The sequence below is a fragment of the Hyperolius riggenbachi genome, chromosome 2 (genome assembly GCF_040937935.1).
Source record: "Hyperolius riggenbachi isolate aHypRig1 chromosome 2, aHypRig1.pri, whole genome shotgun sequence".
Taxonomy (NCBI): domain Eukaryota; kingdom Metazoa; phylum Chordata; class Amphibia; order Anura; family Hyperoliidae; genus Hyperolius; species Hyperolius riggenbachi.
This window is the reverse complement of record NC_090647.1, coordinates 382,822,452-382,844,688: the sequence shown is the minus strand read 5'-3', so window position 1 is coordinate 382,844,688 and position 22,237 is coordinate 382,822,452. Positions and strand designations below refer to the sequence as shown.

General features: G+C 47.4%; 1 protein-coding gene across 1 annotated transcript in view; it reads left to right on the top strand.

Annotated features, from left to right (window-relative positions):
• The window catches only part of HSD11B1 (hydroxysteroid 11-beta dehydrogenase 1), a 636,303-nt gene that overhangs the window by 591,962 nt on the left and 22,104 nt on the right, over nucleotides 1-22,237 (top strand). Inside the window, exon 8 of the mRNA XM_068266224.1 lies at nucleotides 8,799-8,942. Coding sequence (XP_068122325.1) covers nucleotides 8,799-8,942 — 144 coding nt within the window. The remainder of the gene's footprint in view (nucleotides 1-8,798; nucleotides 8,943-22,237) is intronic.

Genomic DNA, 22,237 nt, shown 5'->3' with positions numbered 1-22,237 from the left:
AGGTGGGTTCACTCAACACAACAGGTAGTAGGATGCAGTTAGCTGGGTTCACTGAACAGTAAAGGTACTTAGATGCAATGAGGTGGGCTCACTCAACACAACAGGTAGTAGGATGCAGTGAGCTGGGTTCACTGAACAGTAAAGGTACTTAGATGCAGTGAGGTGGGTTCACTCAACACAACAGGTAGTAAGATGCAGTGAGCTGGGTTCACTGAACAGTAAAGGAACTTAGATGCAGTGAGGTGAGTTCACTCAACACAACAGGTAGTAGGATGCAGTGAGCTGGGTTCACTGAACAGTAAAGGTACTTAGATGCAGTGAGGTGGGTTCACTCAACACAACAGGTAGTAGGATGCAGTGAGCTGGGTTCACTGAACAGTAAAGGTACTTAGATGCAGTGAGGTGGGTTCACTCAACACAACAGGTAGTAGGATGCAGTGAGCTGGGTTCACTGAACAGTAAAGGTACTTAGATGCAGTGAGGTGGGTTCACTCAACACAACAGGTAGTAGGATGCAGTGAGCTGGGTTCACTGAACAGTAAAGGTACTTAGATGCAGTGAGGTGGGTTCACTCAACACAACAGGTAGTAAGATGCAGTGAGCTGGGTTCACTGAACAGTAAAGGTACTTAGATGCAGTGAGGTGGGTTCACTCAACACAACAGGTAGTAGGATGCAGTAAGCTGGGTTCACTGAACAGTAAAGGTACTTAGATGCAGTGAGGTGGGTTCACTCAACACAACAGGTAGTAGGATGCAGTGAGCTGGGTTCACTGAACAGTAAAGGTACTTAGATGCAGTGAGGTGGGTTCACTCAACACAACAGGTAGCAGGATGCAGTGAGCTGGGTTCACTGAACAGCAAAGGTACTTAGATGCAGTGAGGTGGGTTCACTCAACACAACAGGTAGTAGGATGCAGTGAGCTGCGTTCACTGAACAGTAAAGGTACTTAGATGCAGTGAGGTGGGTTCACTCAACACAACAGGTAGTAGGATGCAGTGAGCTGGGTTCACTGAACAGTAAAGGTACTTAGATGCAGTGAGGTGGGTTCACTCAACACAACAGGTAGTAGGATGCAGTGAGCTGGGTTCACTGAACAGTAAAGGTACTTAGATGCAGTGAGGTGGGTTGACTCAACACAACAGGTACTTAAGAGGCAGTGAGGTGGGTTCACTGAACAGTAAAGGTACTTAGATGCAGTGAGCTGGGTTCACTGAACAGTAAAGGTACTTAGATGCCGTGAGGTGGGTTCACTCAACACAACAGGTAGTAGGATGCAATGAGCTGGGTTCACTGAACAGTAAAGGTACTTAGATGCAGTGAGGTGGGTTCACTCAACACAACAGGTAGTAGGATGCAGTGAGCTGGGCTCACTGAACAGTAAAGGTACTTAGATGCAGTGAGGTGAGTTCACTCAACACAACAGGTAGTTAGATGCAGTGATGCGGTGGGTTAAGTAAACACAACAGGTAATGCAGTATATGCAGTACTGGGTAGTACAATGTGCAGCTCCCTGTCACACACACAGGTAGTCACTGAATGTGCTGGGCTGCTGGAAGTGGCACACACACACTATCAATTGCAAGGCTGTGCATGCAACAAAAGTGTCAGTTTGACACAAAGAAAAAAAAAAAAGTACAGGATGAGCTCTGAAAAGAGCTATTGAGGGGTGCTATAAAAGCAATAACAATCAGCCAGGAGCAAGATAAACAGCCAAGAGCCTAACTAATCTGTCCCTAGAAGAACAAGTCTGCAGCAGCTGTCCCTACTCTGTCTCTAGCAGGCACATGAGTGAGGCTAATGGCCGCCGGAGCCTGCCTTATATAAGGGGGGGGGGGGGGGCTCCAGGGCTTAGTGTAGCCTGAATGGCTACAATGTGCCTGCTGATTGTGATGCAGAGGGTCAAAGTTGACCCTCATAGTGCATTATGGGGCGAATCGAACTTCCGCAAAAGTTCGCCTGGTGCAGGCGAACGCGAAACCCCAAAGTTCGCCTGGAACCGTTCGCCGGCGAACCGTTCGCTACATCTCTAGTTCTCTTTAAAGACTTGTCATTTCAAACTTTAACAATTTAAAGTTTTGTTGAAAACTTTTTTTTGTCATTTTTTCTATATACCAATCAGCAAACATTACTATTTAAATGCAATTGAAATCTTAGGCTACCTAGCTTTGTTTGGTTACGATATTATTATTGATTTATAAAGCGCCAACATATTCCGTGGTGCTGTACAAAGTAAGATACAAGCATAGGGTACATAATAATACAGACAATGGTGTACACCAATATACAAGATACATAATTAGTGACAAAATACAAAAAATGATACAAAATACAGAATACAAAATACAGAATTGGTAATGACAGTGATAAAAGTAACATGGTAAATAAAATATATAATGATTTCCAAGACTCAAAAGGGGGAGAGAGGCCTGCCCTTGTGAACTTACAATGTAAAGGGAATGGGGGGGGAACAAGAGGAAGGGTAGTATACAACAAATATATAGAGGCAGTGGGCTTTAGGATGCATAGTAGGAAAGCAATTTGCTCTTAAGACAAAGGGAAGTGGCTTAAGGTATCGCATATGCTTGTTGGAAGAAATTAGTTTTTAGAGAGCGTTTAAAGGTAACAAAGGTTGGTGAGTGACGGATGTGTTGTGGGAGGGCATTCCAGAGGAGGGGTGAAGCGCATGCAAAATCTTGTAAACGTGAATGTGAGGAGGTAATTCTAAACAGAAGATCATGTGCAAATCTGAGATTGCGATTGGGTATGTATCTGGAAATTAGTGAGGATATGTACCGGGGAGATTGTGGAGTGCTTTGTAGGTTATGGTTAGGAGTGTGAACTGGATCCTCTGGTTAATTGGCAGCCAGTGAAGAGCTTGACAGAGAGGGGCAGCAGAGGAAGATCGAGAAGAAAGATGAATGAGATGAGCAGCTGAGTTCAGCCTGCAGCAGGAGCGGGGCCAGTCTGTTAGAAGGTAGTCCACAAAGTAGTATGTTGCAGTAGTCCAGACGAGATATTATAAGAGCAGGTATTAACATTTTAGTTGATTCTTGAGTGAGAAAAGGTCAGATGCGAGATCATTTTTTGAGTTGGAGATGGCAGGAGCTGGTTATGGAGTGAACATGAGGAATAAAAGAGAGAGATGAGTCGAGTATTACCCCCAAGCACCGTGCTTTGGGAACTGAAGTTATGGGAGTGTTATTAACATTTATTGTTACTTCAGGCAGAGAGGTGGACAGAAACGGTGGAAAAATGATTAGTTCTGTTTTACTCATATTAAGTTTTAAGAAGCGAGAGGACATGAAAGAGGATATAGCAGACACGCAGTCAGGAACATGTTTGAGGAGGGAGTTAAGGTCTGGGGCCGAGAGGTACAGTTGTGTTTCATCTGCATACAGGTGGTATTGAAACCCGAATGAGTTGATTAAGTCACAGAGACTGTGCATGTAGATGGAAAAGAGGAGGGGACCAAGGACAGAGCCTTGAGGAACCCGACAGACAAAGCATGAGGAGAAGAGAACTGATCTGAGTAGGAGACTGTGAAGGACCTTCCAGAGAGGTAGAAAGATAACCATGTGAGAGCGAGGCCCTTCATTCCTACATTTGAAAGTATTTGTAGGAGTAAGGTGTGGTCAACAGCATGGGTGTCGCTAGCCCTATTTTAGGGGGCCTGTGCCCCCAACATGTCCTAGGGTGCCCCCAATCTATTTATAGGGGTGCCCCAGCCCCGCTGTCCCCCCTGGCCGTCCCCGCTGCCAGACAGCCCAGTGTGTGTCAGACCTCGATCAGCCGGCAACCACTAGTGCGGGCGCTAGGACCTAACGGACACCGCACTGATATGCGGAAGTGACATCACTTCTGCATAAACAGCGTGGTGGGTCTGTGCTCCCGCTCTAACTGGTCGCCGGTTGATACTGAGGTCTGACACTGCTGGCTGTCAGGTGAGGGGGGTCCTTGTCACTCACTACCTAACTGGGGTCCCTGTCACTACCTAACCTGGGGGGTGCCTGTCGCTCACTACCTAACCTGGGGGGCACCTGTCACTCACTACCTAACCTGGGGGTTCCTGTCACTCACTACCTAACCTGGGGGTCCCTGTCACTCACTACCTAACCTGGGGGTCCCTGGCACTCACTACCTAACCTGGGGGCACCTGTCACTCACTACCTAACCTGGGGGTCCCTGTCACTCACTACCTAACCTGGGGGTCCCTGTCACTCACTACCTAACCTGGGGGTCCCTGTCACTACCTAAACTGGGGGTGACTACCACTACCTAAACTGGGGGCCTCCTGTTCTCACCTAAACTGGGGGCTCCTGTCACTACATACACTGAGGGGTCCCTGTCACTACCTGAACTGGGGGGCACCTGTCACTACATACACTGGGGGGCTCCTGTCACTAAATGAGCTTCGGGGCTCCTGTCACTACCTGAACTGGGGGGCTCCTGTCACTGCCTAAACATTGGGGGCTCCTGTCACTACCTAAACTATCCAGGCCAGCCAGCCCAGCATCACCACCAGCCAACCAGCCCAGAATCACTGTCAAAAAGGCCACAGCATCACCACCAGTCAGGCCAGCATTTACTTCAACCAGCCAAGCACAGCCCAGCATTACCGCCAGCCAGGTCACAGCATCACCACCAGCCGGGCCACAGCATCGGCCACAGCCAGCCAACCCGGCCACAGCATCACCGCCAGCCAGGCCACAGCATCACTGCCAGGCCTTTCAGCCCACACATAATCCCCAATCCAGCAAAAAAATAGTATTGCCAGGCACAGCAGCCAGTAGAGGAGAATTCAGAAGCCAGGTGAAAGGTGTCTACCATATTAAGGGGGCATTCTGCCCATTTATGTGAAATGCTGTCTATTTATGTGCCTCATGACTGCTGAATTTGTCTTGTTGGGGGCCTCATGATTTCTGAATTTGTCTTGTTGGGGGCCTCATGATTTGTTGGGGGCCTCAAGATTGCTGAATTTGTCTTGTTGGGGGCCTCATGATTTGTTGGGGGCCTCGTGATTGCTCAATTTGTCTTGTTGGGGGCCTCATGATTGCTGAATTTGTCATGTTGGGGGTCTCATGATTGCTGAATTTGTCTTGATAGGGGCCTCATGATTGCTGAATTTGTCTTGTTGGGGGTCACATGATTGCTAACTGCGAGACTATGGGAAAAGCTAAATCATCATCATATGAGACAATAGCATTAAACCTAATTTTTTAGCTTTTTAAAACAGAAAATAAAACTGGGGGGTTCTAAAAATGAATACATTTTTCAGGAGTAGGATGGATGAAATTGTTTATCTTCACAGTTTATTTTCAACTTGGATTTTCCATAATGTTCATGTCTGAGTTAAAACGTTTGTACAGGTAGTCCCCGGTTAACGAACGAGATAGGTACTGTAGGCTCGTTCTTAAACTGAATCTGTCCTTAAGTCTAACGCTGTGCCTTCTCTGTCCCCTGTGCTTCCAGTGTCCCCCTCTGTTTCATCTCTGCCCCCCTCTGTGTCTCCATATCACACACCAATTTTAACATGCAGTACTTTTAAATAAAAGGACTAGGAGAAAAATGTGTGTATAGTGAGAGAATTGGCTAACCACCTTGGCGTTCTAATTCCCGCAGCCATATGGCCGCGGCCGGGTATTTTTTCAATATTTTTTTTCCTGTCATGTAGCTAGCCTAGTGCTAGCTACATGACTTACCCCATTGGCTCGGCTACCCCGTCTACCTTTTTTTTTCGGCGATACTTACGCGTCAGAAAAGAAAGGTGGAAACCGCTCACCCCAGAAAGAGCAGTGCCAGACCAGGATGGCTAATCCTAGGAAATGCTTGAAAACGAAGAAGGTCCGCACGATGCTCCTAAGATCCTATGTCTTTATTTATGGACGTATCCAAAAAGGTCAACACACAACACCAGCTGACATGTTTCGGACCTACTGGTCCTTATTCATAGCTAGAGTGCAAATAGCACAAAGGCCTCCTATATACCCTCCTTCGGTGGAGTGGGTGGTTCCCGAGACCAAGCCCAGGGAAACACCCCTAACCCCACACACAGGAAGGGATATGTACAATGTAGAATACAACACCTAAAAAAGACAAAATAGGCATTGCTGCTTAATCCATGGCTAGAAGTTTGGATCAAGACAGGAGGCCTACAGGCATAACGTACAAAATTACAATCAAATCCAACACCAATAAATGCATGTTAGAAAAATGATATCATAAAACCTATAAAAATATGTAGAAAATATGAATTGTACAATTAAAACCATCAAGGAGCAGCGTATATAGAGGAAGTGAACTCTAAGTTAGGAGTGCCAGATCCCAGCGGGAGTTCAGACCTTTTGGGAGTCTCGTACCCATTCTGAAAATCCATAAGGCCTCCCGGCTCTTAAGCCGTTTGGTTGTGTCCCCCCCTCTCTGTGCAGGCAAAACTCTCTCTAAGGCATGGAAGGAGAAGGAGGACATGTCACCTCGGTGGACCTGGCGAAAATGTTTCGCCACATTGGAGATATTGGTGCTAAGCCAGGCCGGACCACAGTAATGTTCCCCTATTCTAGCGCGTAACGATCTTGTGGTGCATCCTACATACTGTAGGGCACATGCCCCACAAGTGATGAGATACACCACATTCGACGTCCCGCAATTTACAAATTGCTTAATGGGGAAACTGCGTCCGTTCGAAGTCGACGTGGCAACCCGGGTTCGAGTATGGACCTTATAGTAGTGACATGTTCTCACTCCACATCTGTATGATCCCAACAGATTCAACCAGGTAGAAGGCCTGGTTCGGGACTCATACAGACTAGGAGACAATGATTGGGCCAAAGTGGGAGCACGCCTACTTGCAAAGCGTACCCCCTGTTGCAAAACATAGCGCAGGTCCTCATCACCCTCCAAAACTGGGAGATACTTTTTAAGAATAGACACGATCTTGTCAAATTCCTCACTGTACGTTGTTACAAAGGTGGGTTTGGAAACCCCAACATTCGCATCCGAGTCATCTGCATTTTTCAGCAAAGAATCCCTGCTTTTGGAATTGGCCCTGACCTGCGCTCTATTGATCATCCAGTTGGGGTACCCTCTCTCTTTCAATCTGGTCCCTACTGTTACAAACTCCTCCTCAAGCCAAGCCCCCCTCGAGCAGTTACGGCGGGCCCTGGTAAACTCCCCCACTGGGACCCCCCGTATAGTATGTTTCGGGTGACAGCTAGTAGCCCGGAGGGTTGTGTTCCCACTACATGGCTTTCTGTAGGTCCTAGAATGTATCCTCCCCTCATGGGAATCTCCTACTAAAGTTACATCCAAATAATCTATAGAATCCACCCCCCAATTGGAGATAAATTGTAAATTAAAGGTATTGGTGTTCAGTTCCCTCATAAATAGGGGGATATCCTCAGGGTTGCCCTTCCACACCAGAAGAAGGTCGTCAATGTACCTCCCGTACTTACGCGTCCTTGAACCTGTGATGAACGTGATTTCCTGTTTGGGCTTCTGTCGTTGCAATGGCGACGATCAGACATGAAAGCATGATGTCATCGACGTCATGAGGCGCTCCGATCCACCCCAGGCCAGGCTGGACTATGCGTCTCGGGGGGCCCTTTCGCGGTGGGTAGCGGCAGATCGGCGGGGTGCGGCGGCGGTCGGATACAACATGTGGCTAGCAAAGTGCTAGCTACATGTTTTTTATTTATTTTTTAAAAAAAAGACCGCTCCTAGCCGGAGCTATCCACCCTGGCATTCATGGACGAACTGAGCTCATCCGTAACACTAGGGTGGTTAAGGTATAGAAGGCACAGAGTAGTGGTAACTAAAGCAAATAAAATTCTGTGATGCATAAAACGTGAAATAATATCTTGAGATGCTAGTATACTACTCCCTCTGTATAAATCACTTGTGAGGCCACATCTGGAGTATGGATTATAATTTTGAGCACCACATTATACAAAGTACATTGACCTTCTAGAACAGGTACAAAGACCAGCAACTAAAGTAATCAGAGGGATGGAAGAGCTCAAATATCCAGAAAGGTTTGACAAACTGGGCTTATTTTAGCTTGGTAAAAAGGCGACTGAGAGGTGACCTGATTAACATGTTTAAATACATTAGAGAGTAATATAAAAGCTTGGCAGATGAGCTTTTTGTCCCTCGGGTTGTATAAAGGACAAGGGAACATGATCTGCGTATAGAGAAAAAATGTTTTTGCCATCTATTTAGAAAGGTGTCCCTCACAGTGAGAGTGGAATACCTCAGGAAGTAGTTATTGCAAACTCTATATCTGCAATTAAGGCTTATTCACACTACAAGAACTTTTTAGGAGTTAGAGATTTTAAAAGCTCTTGCTAATGCAATGTTATAGGGGATTTTTTACAAAATCACAACAAACACTCACATGGGATAACATTAGCAAGAGCATTTAAAATCACAGTGCACTTAGAAAAGCCCCTGTAGCGTGAATAAGCCCTACAAGAGGGCTTGGATGTTTTCCATGCATTGAAGGGCATCCACGGCTATAATAACTAGGTAATTCCTGGGAGAGTTGATCCAGGCATTTCTCTGACTGCCACCTGGAGTGGGGAAGGAATTTTTCCTTTTTAAGACTAGTTGGTCCAGGCCTTGCAAGGTTTTTCTCCTGGATCAACTGGGATATGTGCAGGTTCAGGAAAGTGTTTTTTTTTTTTCTGGTTAGACCTGATTGACTGATGTCTTTTTTTCAACCAAACTAACTCTGTAAATGTATGCAAGGCCACTTTAGGTGAGTTTTAACTGCAAAAAAACTGTTTTAATTTCTGCATGCAGGTAAAGTTGGTTTGCCTCTCACTGTGCCATATTCTACCACCAAATTTGCCCTTGACGGCTTCTTCAGCTCATTAAGAATGGAATTCAAGCACCAGAACGTTAATGTGTCCATCACACTTTGTGTTATCAGCTATATTGATACAGGTAAAATAAATAACTCAATAATGAATAATGTCATATTTCCTACAAATATGTTTAATTTTGTGTTATATGACTACAAAACTTTGTTACTACTTTTCCTATATTATGCACTCTCATATGCTGTTCTGAATGTGTCCAAAATGATTGAAATCCATGACCTAATAGCCTGTTTCCACTACACGCGGATTCTGGATGCAAAAAAACTGACTCCAATGAATGTCTATGGACCTGTTTCCACTAAACACAATTTTTCTGATGCAGATTTCCTGTAGGCATTCATTGGAGTCAGTTTCCTGCATCCCGAATCTGCGTATAATGAGAACAGTTACAAACTGTGTCTCAAAAGAGACCTGACCATTAATGTACAAAGAGAGTGACTGAAATAAATCACTGTTTGATTGACTGGATGCAATGTATATGTTCCAGTGGTCAAAAAAAAATCACATAATAGGACATATGAGACAGGCCTGATAGCTGATGAATATCGTGTTGGCAGGTCTCATATAAAAATCAGTTTAAAATGCATAAAATGCTGTCTGTGGATGAGAGGTCCTTGCTGATCCCCCCCCCCCCCCCCCGTAACTGGAAATCGTAAACAAGGCACTGGGGTGTAGCTATTCACACCACATTAAGACAGTTGATTGCATTGGTGAAGGTACAATTGTTTATGCAGAGGGCTGCAGGAGTAAGTCATAAGTCATGTCACAAGAGCCAATGGTCTCAGTGTCCCCATTAGCCACAATTAATCTCAGATACTCCTACTTAAAAGATTGCCTTCACAGAAGGTATAAAGCTGGGGTAGAACAGGGTGATCTATACATATCAATACAGTGACAATGTTATTCAACAAGGGCTAGTTTCACTCTATAAACAAGAGCTTCGTCAGGAAATAGAACACATAGTGTATAAATAATAAAAAGTAATCCCCCCACCACAAGAAACCCCACAGCAATATAGATCACAATAGAGCCAGATATATTGCTGTGGGGTTTCTTGTGGTGGGGGGATTACTTTTTATTATTTATACACTATGTGTTCTATTTCCTGACGAAGCTCCTGTTTATAGAGTGAAACTAGCCCTAGTTGAATAACACTGTCACTGTATTGATATGTATAGATCACCCTGTTCTACCCCTGCTTTATACCTTCTGTGAAGGCAATCTTTTAGGGCTTTACTACTATGTAGGAGTATCTGAGATTAATTGTGGCTAATGGGGACACTGAGACCATTGGCTCTTGTTACATGACTTATGACTTACTCCTGCAGCCCTCTGCATAAACAATTGCACCTTCACCAATGCAATCAACTGTCTTAACCTCCTTGCCGGTCTAAAAAATCCAGCAAGGAGGCAGCGCCGCACTTTTTTATTTATTTATTTATTTTTTAAATCATGTAGCGAGCCCAGGGCTCGCTACATGATAGCCGCTGAGCAGCGGCATCCCCCCACCCACTCCGATCACCTTCGGCGATCAGAGTATGTAGGAAATCCCGTTGAGAACGGGATTTCCTGCAGGGCTTTCCTGGTCGCCATGGCGACCGGGCGGGATGACGTCACCGACGTCATGGACGTCGTGGCGTCAGAGGGAATCCCGATCCGCCCCTTAGCGCTGCCTGGCACTGACTGGCCAGATTGCGCAGGGGTCTGGGGCGGGGGGGGGGGGCGCTCGGCGCGGCGGGTAGCGGCAAATCGGCGGCGAGCGGCGGCGACCGCATACTACACGCAGCTAGCAAAGTGCTAGCTGCGTGTAGGAAAAAAAAATTATGCAAATCGGCCCAGCGGGGCCTGAGAAATCCTCCTGCGCAGGTTACCCCGAACTGAGTTCGGGATAACCGGCAAGAAGGTTAATGTGAATCAGAATCAGAATCAATTTATTTCGCCAAGTACAACGGGAGTTATACCCGGAATTATTTTTGGCACATACAGGGTTGGTGATGGTACGGTACAGTATCAGACATGCAGTAGATTGAGAGACATACACATGCAGCATAGTATACAAGAGCAGGCATATACAAGGCAACACGGCATATACAAAGCATATACAAAGCATATACAAGCATATACAAGCATATACAAAGCAGCAAAAACTGGAGGGGTCCTAGTGCTGTGTGAGCGGAGCTGCCTGCCTCCTTGGCGGCGCTCACCAATTCCATAGCAGCTCGGATGCCCCCGTAATATCCGACAGTACATAGAGAAGGAGAGAACAGAAGGAAGAAAGGGAGAGAGAAGGAATAAAGAGAGAGAGAGAGAGAGAGAGAGAGAGAGAGAGAGAGAGAGGGAGAGAGGGAGAGAGGAGAAGAAGGATTATTAGGCTAGAGAGAGACACAGAGTTCAAAAAGTCCTGCTATCCAGCTGGTTGATGGTGTGGCTGGAGGATCCCATGGCTGCACAAATCTATCCCCCAGCTGCAGCTTAGTGGCATTTTGAGCAGGAGGGGGACCTGGTGGTGGAGGGCAGGAGGTTCCTTGGGAGACCCCTTAGGATTGCAGAGTCCCCGGTTAGTGTCCCTGCGTGTGCTTGAGGTGGCTGGCTCCCTAACTACCCTGGTAGCGGTGGCAGTGTTTTACCTGATGCGGAGGTCTGAATAGCTACACCCCAGTGCCTTATTTACGATTTCCAGTTACTGGGGGGGGGGGGGGATCAGCAAGGACCTCTCATCCATAGACAGCATTTTATGCATTTTAATCTGATTTTTATATGAGACCTGCCGGCACGATATTCATCAGCTATCAGGCCTGTCTCATATGTCCTATTATGTGATTTTTTTTTGACCACTGGAACATATACATTGCATCCAGTCGATCAAACAGTGATTTATTTCAGTCACTCTCTTTGTACATTAATGGTCAAGTCTCTTTTGAGACACAGTTTGTAATTGTTTATTACCTGTACATCTATTCGGTGTGTTTGTATAATGAAAACAGGCCCTAATGCCTGATACAATACTGTAACAAGATCATGAGTGCTAACAGGGTACAAAAGCACTTTAGTAAAAAAAAAAAAAATTTTTTTTATTGTTCAACACCCAAAGGCAATGAACAGATTATCCTACATTTTCATGGCAGCCCCAGGCCAAATGCACATCCTTCTTGTGTGCAAATGTATCAATGCTAGTGTAAAGCAGCAAAATGTTTTGCAGTCACATGAAAAAGCATGGATCCATCCTGCCTTGTGTGCTAGTGGTGTAATGTTGTGGGAAATATTTTCTTGGTACACTCTGGGCCCCTTAGTACCAACTAAGCATTAACTGCTGCCTACCTGACTCTGAATATTGTTGCTGACCATGTCCACCACTTTAACACCACAGTGTACCTGTCTTCTTATGGCTTCTTTCAGCACAATGTCAGAAATCTCAAGTTATCTCAAAATGGTTTCTTGAACTTGATAATGAGTTCAATGTACTGCTCCAATGACCTCCATAGTTAACAAATCTCAGTCCAATAGAGCTCCTTTGGGATGTGTTAGAATGAAAGATTTGCATCATGGATGTGTAACCGATAAATCTGTAGCAACTGCGAGATGCTATCGTGTCCTGAAAAAGTATTCACCTCCCTTTACTTTGTACCAGAGCCGGGACAAGGTCCCCCAGCACCCAAGGCTGAGACACCAAAGTGCGCCCCTCCATCCCTCCACCCCAGCCGTCACACACTGATTACTATTAGACTAAGAGGCACCCCAGGGCCCCCAACACCTTAATCTCTAGTTATCTGGCTTGTTGTCACTTCCATGTATCTCCTTTTCTTATTTCTTTCTGCTTCAAACACAATTAGGAATGACAGCTGAATGAATTGTGTGCCCCCTCCTACACTGCGCCCTGAGGCTGGAGCCTCTCCAGCCTATGCCTCGGCCCGGCCCTGCTTTGTACCTATGTTGTTACATTTCAACATGTCATTTTAATGCTTTTTAGCCTTTTTTATGTGATGGTTTTACAAAAAATAGTCAAATTTAGTGAAGTAAAATAATAATATATAGCCCCTAAAAAGTCCTGTGCAACAACATGATCTGTCTGTTAGTATAAAACACCTTTTCAGAAATGCCCCAGAGGCTTCAACACCACTAAACAATAGGCATCACACCACAAAAGACCAAGGAGCTCTCCAAACAAGTCAGGGACAACGTTGGTGTGAAGTTCAAGTAGGCTGGGTTATAAAAAATAATATCCAAAGCTCTGAATATACACCAGAGCACCATCAAATCGATCATCTTCAAAAACTAAAGAACATGGTGTCACAACAAACCTGCCAAGAGAGGGCCACTGTAACGATCGGTGTCAGCACACAGAGAGAATCTGATTATTGGTGATCTGCAGTATCACCAAGAATACAGATATATACCTGATTATTGATGATCTGCAGAATCACCGATAATCCAAGTATAACTACCCTCTGGACACCTGTATAGTGTGAGTGTTTGGTGCAAAAGTAATGACTTTGAGTAGGACCACCCGAGGAGCAGGTGGTCTTTGGCAGTATGGGCGATACCGCCCTCTGAGAAGTGCAAAAACCTTCCAGCAGCCTGAGACCTCCAAAGGGGTGGAGCCCCAGGCTGAAAGTAGGAAGAACCTGTGTATGAGTGACACCTAAAAGGTGGATGTCACTAGCAGGTCTGGAGTCTATCTCTTAACCACTTGAGGACCTAGGGCTTTCTACCCCTTAAGGACCGGCCACTTTTTTTCAATTCAGACCACTGCAGCTTTCACGGTTTATTGCTCGCTCATACAACCTACCACCTAAATGAATTTTGGCTCCTTTTCTTGTCACTAATAAAGCTTTCTTTTGGTGCTATTTGATTGCTCCTGCGATTTTTACTTTTTATTATATTCATCAAAAAAGACATGAATTTTGGCAAAAAAAATGATTTTTTAAACTTTCTGTGCTGACATTTTTCAAATAAAGTAAAATTTCTGTATACATGCAGCGCGAAAAATGTGGACAAACATGTTTTTGATAAAAAACCCCCCCCATTCAGTGTATATTTATTGGTTTGGGTAAAAGTTATAGCGTTTACAAACTATGGTGCAAAAAGTGAATTTTCTCATTTTCAAGCATCTATGACTTTTCTGACCCCCTGTCATGTTTCATGAGGGGCTAGAATTCCAGGATAGTATAAATACCCCCCAAATTACCCCATTTTGGAAAGAAGACATCCCAAAGTATTCACTGAGAGGCATAGTGAGTTCATAGAAGATATTATTTTTTGTCACAAGTAAGCGGAAAATGACACTTTGTGAGAAAAAAAAAAAAAAAAAAGTTTCCATTTCTTCTAACTTGCGACAAAAAAAATGAAATCTGCCACGGACTCACCATGCCCCTCTCTGAATACCTTGAAGGGTCTACTTTCCAAAATGGGGTCATTTGTGGGGTGTGTTTACTGTCCTGACATTTTGGGGGGTGCTAAATTGTAAGCACCCCTGTAAAGCCTAAAGGTGCTCATTGGACTTTGGACCCCTTAGCGCAGTTAGGCTGCAAAAAAGTGCCACACATGTGGTATTGCCGTACTCAGGAGAAGTAGTATAATGTGTTTTGGGGTGTATTTTTACACATACCCATGCTGGGTGGGAGAAATATCTCTGTAAATGACAATTTGTTAATTTTTTTTACACACAATTGTCCATTTACAGAGATCTTTCTCCCACTCAGCATGGGTATGTGTAAAAATACACCACAAAACACATTATACTACTTCTCCTGAGTACGGCGATACCACATGTGTGGCACTTTTTTGCACTCTAACTGCGCTAAAGGGCCCAAAGTCCAATGAGTACCTTTAGGATTTCACAGGTCATTTTGAGAAATTGCGTTTCAAGACTACTCCTCACGGTTTAGGGCCCCTAAAATGCCAGGGCAGTATAGGAACCCCACAAATGACCCCATTTTAGAAAGAAGACAACCCAAGGTATTCCGTTAGGAGTATGGTGAGTTCATAGAAGATTTTATTTTTTGTCAAAAGTTAGCGGAAAATGACACTTTGTGAAAAAACACAATTAAAATCAATTTCCGCTAACTTGTGACAAAAAAAAAAATCTTCTATGAACTCGCCATTATCCTAACGGAATACCTTGGGGTGTCTTCTTTCTAAAATGGGGTCATTTGTGGGGTTCCTATACTGCCCTGGCATTTTAGGGGCCCTAAACCGTGAGGAGTAGTCTTGAAACGAAATTTCTCAAAATGACCTGTGAAATCCTAAAGGTACTCATTGGACTTTGGGCCCTTTAGCGCAGTTAGGGTGCAAAAAAGTGCCACACATGTGGTATCGCCATACTCGGGAGAAGTAGTACAATGTGTTTTGGGGTGTATTTTTACACATACCCATGCTGGGGGGGAGAAATACCTCTGTAAATGGACAATTGTGTGTAAAAAAATCAAAAGATTGTCATTTACAGAAGTATTTCTCCCACCCAGCATGGGTATGTGTAAAAATACACCCCAAAACACATTATACTACTTCTCCCGAGTACGGCGATACCACATGTGTGGCACTTTTTTGCACCCTAACTGCACTAAGGGGCCCAAAGTCCAATGAGTACCTTTAGGATTTCACAGGTCATTTTTGTTTCAAGACTACTCCTCACGGTTTAGGGCCCCTAAAATGCCAGGGCAGTATAGGAACCCCACTAATGACCCCATTTTAGAAAGAAGACACCCCAAGGTATTCCGTTAGGAGTATGGTGAGTTCATAGAAGTTTTTATTTTTTTGTCACAAGTTAGCGGAAATTGATTTTAATTGTTTTTTTTCACAAAGTGTCATTTTCCGCTAACTTGTGACAAAAAATAAAATCTTCTATGAACTCACCATACTCCGTACGGAATACCTCTGGGTGTCTTCTTTCTAGAATGGGGTCATTTGTGGGGTTCCTATACTGCCCTGGCATTTTAGGGGCCCTAAACCGTGAGGAGTAGTCTTGAAACCAAATGTCGCAAAATGACCTGCGAAATCCTAAAGGTACTCATTGGACTTTGGGCCCCTTAGCGTACTTAGGGTGTAAAAAAAAGTGCCACACATGTGGTACCGCCGTACTCAGGAGAAGTAGTATAATGCGTTTTGGGGTGTATTTTTACACATACCCATGCTAAGTGGGAGAAATATCTCTGTAAATGACAATTGTTTGATTTTTTTACACACAATTGTCCATTTACATAGAAATTTCTCCAACCCAGCATGGGTATGTGTAAAAATACACCCCAAAACACATTATACTACTTTTCCTGAGTACGGCGGTACCACATGTGTGACACTTTTTTGCAGCCTAGGTGCGCTAAGGGGCCCAACGTCCTATTCACAGGTCATTTTGAGGCATTTGTTTTCTAGACTACTCCTCGCGGTTTAGGGCCCCTAAAATGCAAGGGCAGAATAGGAACCCCACAAGTGACCCCATTTTAGAAAGAAGACACCCCAAGGTATTCCGTTAGGTGTATGGCGAGTTCATAGAAGATTTTAGTTTTTGTCACAAGTTAGTGAAAAATGACACTTTGTGAAAAAAAAACAATAAAAATCAATTTCCGCTAACTTTTGACAAAAAATAAAATCTTCTATGAACTCGTCATACACCTAACAGAATACCTTGGGGTGTCTTTTTTTCTAAAATGGGGTCACTTGTGGGGTTCCTATACCGCCCTGGCATTTTACAGGCCCAAAACCGTGAGTAGTCTGGAAACCAAATGTCTCAAAATGACTGTTCAGGGGTATAAGCATCTGCAAATTTTGATGACAGGTGGTCTATGAGGGGGCGAATTTTGTGGAACCGGTCATAAGCAGGGTGGCCTTTTAGATGACAGGTTGTATTGGGCCTGATCTGATGGATAGGAGTGCTAGGGGGGTGACAGGAGGTGATTGATGGGTGTCTCAGGGGGTGGTTAGAGGGGAAAATAGATGCAATCAATGCACTGGGGAGGTGATCGGAAGGGGGTCTGAGGGGGATCTGAGGGTTTGGCCGAGTGATCAGGAGCCCACACGGGGCAAATTGGGGCCTGATCTGATGGGTAGGTGTGCTAGGGGGTGACAGGAGGTGATTGATGGGTGTCTCAAGGTGTGATTAGAGGGGGGAATAGATGCAAGCAATGCACTGGCGAGGTGATCAGGGCTGGGGTCTGAGGGCATTCTGAGGGTGTGGGCGGGTGATTGAGTGCCCTAGGGGCAGATAGGGGTCTAATCTGATAGGTAGCAGTGACAGGGGGTGATTGATGGGTAATTAGTGGGTGTTTAGGGTAGAGAACAGATGTAAACACTGCACTTGGGAGGTGATCGGACGTCGGATCTGCGGGCGATCTATTGGTGTGGGTGGGTGATCAGATTGCCCGCAAGGGGCAGGTTAGGGGCTGATTGATGGGTGGCAGTGACAGCGGGTGATTGATGGGCGGCAGTGACAGGGGGTGATTGATGGGTGGCAGTGACAGGGGGTGATTGATGGGTGATTGATAGGTGATTGACAGGTAATCAGTGGGTTATTACAGGGGAGAACAGATGTAAATATTGCACTGGCGAATTGATAAGGGGGGGGGTCTGAGGGCAATCTGAGCGTGTAGGCGGGCGATTGGGTGCCCGCAAGGGGCAGATTAGGGTCTGATCTGATGGGTAACAGTGACAGGTGGTGATAGGGGGTGATTGATGGGTGATTGATGGGTAATTAGTGGGTGTTTAGAGGAGAGAATAGATGGAAACACTGCGCTTGGGTGGTGATCTGATGTCGGATCTGCGGGCGATCTATTGGTGTGGGTGGGTGATCAGTTTGCCCGCAAGGGGCAGGTTAGGGGCTGATTGTTGGGTGGCAGTGACAGGGGGTGATTGATGGGTGATAGGTGATTGGCAGGTGATTGCAGGTGATAAGTGGGCTATTACAGGGAAGGCCAGATGTAATTAATGCACTGGCGAATTTATGAGGGGGGGGTCTGAGGGCAATCTGAGCGTGTGGGCGGGTGATTGGGTGCCCGCAAGGGGCAGATTATGGTCTGATCTGATAGGTAACAGTGACAGTTGGTGATAGGGGGTGATTGATGGGTGATTGATGGGTAATTAGTGGGTGTTTAGAGAAGATAACAGATGTAAACAATACATTTGGGAGGTAATCTGACGGCGGGTTTGCGGGCGATCTAATGGTGTGGGTGGGTGATCAGATTGCCCGCAAGGGGCAGGTTAGGGGCTGATTGATGGGTGGCAGTGACAGGGGGTGACAGGGGGTGATTGATGGGTGATAGGTGATTGGCAGGTGATTGACAGGTGATCAGTGGGTTATTACAGGGAAGAACAGATGTAATTAATGCACTGGTGAATTGATAAGGGGGGGTCAGAGGGCAATCTGAGCGTGTGGGCGGGTGATTGGGTGCCCGCAAGGGGCAGATTAGGGTCTGATCTGATAGGTAAAAGTGACAGGTGGTGATAGGGGGTGATTGATGGGTGATTGATGGGTAATTAGTGGGTGTTTAGAGGAGAGAATAGATGTAAACAATGGATTTGGGAGGTGATCTGATGTCGGATCTGCGAGCGATCTATTGGTGTGGGGGGGTGATCAGATTGCCCGCAAGGGGCAGGTTAGGGGCTGATTGATGGGTGGCAGTGACAGGGGGTGATTGACGGGTGATTGACGGGTGATTGACAGGTGATGGACAGGTGATTGACAGGTGATCAGGGGGGATAGATGCATACAGTACATGGGGGGGGTCTGGGGGGGGGGTCTGGGGAGAATCTGAGGGGTGGGGGGTGATCAGGAGGGAGCGGGGGGCAGGGGGGGGATAAAAAAAATAGCGTTGACAGATAGTGACAGGGAGTGATTGATGGGTGATTAGGGGGGGTGATTGGGTGCAAACAGGGGTCTGGGGGGTGGGCAGGGGGGGGTCTGATGGGTGCTGTGGGCGATCTGGGGCAGGGGGGGGGGAAATCAGTGTGCTTGGTGCAGACTAGGGTGGCTGCAGCCTGCCCTGGTGGTCCCTCGGACATTGGGACCACCAGGGCAGGAGGCAGCCTGTATAATACACTTTGTAAACATTACAAAGTGTATTATACACTTTGTATGCGGCGATCGTCGGGTTAACATCCCACCGGCGCTTCCGTATGGCCGGCAGGATGTTGCGGCGGGTGAGCGGCGCCAGGCGGAGGCGGAGGATCGCGTCACGGATGACGCGATCGCTCCGCCCATGCCCATACAAGGACCGCCGCCAATTGTCAATACGGCGGTCCTTGCGGTGTCCACTTCCCGGCCGCCAATTGTATATACGGCGGTCGGGAAGTGGTTAATGGAGAGAGATAGCTCTCAAGGTCGGGCAAGCCAGGTCGGCAACACACGGACAGACAAGGTACAGAGACAGAAGGCTGATTCGGTATCCAAAGGCAGGCAGGGTTAGCAACAGATAATCAGATATGCGTAGGTACCGAATCAGAAAGCAGAGGGACAGTCAGAAATGCAATAGGTCATAACAGATATCAAAACAATGCCTAGACTTGGGTGTGAGGTCCGTGGTCTCAACACCCTGGAACTAGTCTGGAGTATAACACAAAGATAACACAGAGTCCCTAATCTTGGGTGTGAGGTCCGTGGTCTCAACACCTTGGAACTAGTCTGAAGTATAACACAATGATAACACAGAGTCCCTAATCTTGGGTGTGAGGTCCGTGGTCTCAACACCCTGGAACTAGTCTGAAGTATAACACAATGATAACACAGAGTCCCTAATCTTGGGTGTGAGGTCCGTGGTCTCAACACCCTGGAACTAGTCTGAAGTATAACACAATGATAAACAGAAGTAATCTGGCTCAGTGTGAATTCCCAGGTCCTCCTGGTTCTAACACACTGTAGGATCTGACTAAGGTCTGAGTGCTTCCACGTAAGTGTTCGCAACGGCAGACAACCTGAGACTGACCAGCAGTAACTATATATAGAGCGGCGCTCTCCGGCGCCACCCATCAGTGATTGACCAATAGTCACTTGCTCTGAGGTCAGCTGACCAACCTGGTCAGCTGATCCCTCCTCGGTTGTCATAAAGGTTCTGCCTCTCAGCGCGCGCGCATTCCTCAATCTGTGTGAACTAACAGACCCAGCCACACCAGACGCACACTGCTGCGTGCAAACCGCTGCGCTTGACGCGGAATCAGCTGCCTTTCTGTCAGTACACGCGGCGGCTTTTCCGCATTCTATTACAGCCACCCACCAAATCTCACAGACAGGGAAAGGAGGGCATTAATCAGGCAGCATATACGCCAAAGTAACCCTCCTGGAGTTGTAGAGGTCTACACCAGATCTGTCCACAGGACCGTAATTTGCCATACACTACATAGAGCTGGGCTTTATGGAAGAGTGGCCAGACAAAAACCCATAGCTTAGTGTTAAAAATAAGGCACATTTTAAAGTTTTCTAAAAGGCATGTGGACATCTCCGAAGGTGCTCTGGTCAGATGAGACTAAAATTTAACTTTTTGGCCACCAAGAAAATGCTATGTATGGCGCACACTTAACACATCCCATCACCAGTGGCGGCGCCATGCTGAGGCTTACCCAGGCTTCAGCCCCAGCTGGCGACTCATCAGTCCCCCCCTAAAGCCCCCCCTCCCGTGGCCGCCCCAAGTTCCTTTGCACAAGGAGGAGGAGGACTGTCTGGACTGGAGCCTGGGAGGAGGGCCTGGCGCTGACTGTCAGTATGACCACCAGCAATCAGTCACCGCCCTCGGCCCAGCTCACATGCTGGCTGGCAGTCACGCGGAGCGGCCCGCAAGGGTACGCGTTGGTGGCGTATAAAGCTGGTCACGTGATGACATTCGGCGTCACGTGACACGCGCAGTGCGCTCACCTCGCCTGGCCCCCCCTCCCGCTCAGATAGCTTCGGCAACTTGCCGCCGACGGACGAAGACAGTCTGCATCACTTAGCTGGACTGGCTGCCAGCCAGAGCCAGCACTCACACCCACCCAGCACAGGACAGGAAATGTCCGGATTGCTCGGGAGTCAGACTGGAGCCGAGCCAGAGCTCAGCAGCAGCAGGAGGAACTCAGAGGAAGACTCAAGGCAGCTCAGCTGCTCAAGGTGGGTTTCCAGCCAGCCAACTGCCCACATTTTTTTTTTTGCACCACCCAGGCCTGAGCTGCCTCCTGAGCTGAGCCCAGCCCGGCACCACCGCCAACCAGGCCTGCCTGAGCTGCCCTGGGGGACCCCCAGCCCACCACCACCAGCCAGGCCTGAGCTGCCCTGGGGCCCCCAGCCCACCACCACCACCAGCCAGGCCTGAGCTGCCCTGGAGCCCCCAGCCCACCACCACCATCCAGGCCTGAGCTGCCCTGGGAGGCCCCCAGCCCACCACCACCAGCCAGGCCTGAGCTGCCCTGGGGGGCCCCCAGCCCACCACCACCAGCCAGGCCTGAGCTGCCCTGGGGGCCCCCAGCCCACCACCACCAGCCAGGCCTGAGCTGCCCTGGGGGGCCCCCAGCCCACCACCACCAGCCAGGCCTGAGCTGCCCTGGGGGGCCCCCAGCCCACCAGCCAGGCCTGAGCTGCCCTGGGGGCCCCCAGCCCACCACCACCATCCAGGCCTGAGCTGCCCTGGGGGGCCCCCAGCCCACCACCACCAGCCGGGCCTGAGCTGCCCTAGGGCCCCCACCACCACCATCCAGGCCTGAGCTGCCCTGGGGCCCCCAGCCCACCACCACCATCCAGGCCTGAGCTGCCCTGGGGCCCCCAGCCCACCACCACCAGCCAGGCCTGAGGCCTCCAGCCCACCACCAGCCAGGCTTGAGGTGCCCTGGGGCCCCCAGCCCACCACCACCAGCCTGACTACATATACTGGGGACAGCTATGCGCCTGGCTACATATCCTGGGGACATCTATACACCTGGCTACCTATACTGGGGACACTGGCTGTCTGTCATTATGTGCATTAACTGGTGAAAGGCTGCCTGTCATTACATGCATTTACTGGTGAAAAGCTGTCTCTCATTACATGCGTTTACTGATGAAAAGCTGTCTCTCATTACATGCATTTACTGGTGAAAAGCTGTCTCTCATTACATGCATTTACTGGGGAAATGCTGTCTGTCATTATGTGCATTAACTGGTGAAATGCTGTCTGTCATTACGTGCATTTACTGGTGAAAAGCTGTCTCTTATGTGCATTTACTGGTGAAAAGCTGTCTCTTATGTGCATTTACTGGTGAAAAGCTGTCTCTTATGTGCATTTACTGGTGAAAAGCTGTCTCTTATGCGCATTTACTGGTGAAAGGCTGTCTCTCATTACATGCATTTACTGGGGAAACGCTGTCTCTTATGTGCATTTACTGGTGAAAAGCTGTCTCTCATTACATGCATTTACTGGGGAAACGCTGTCT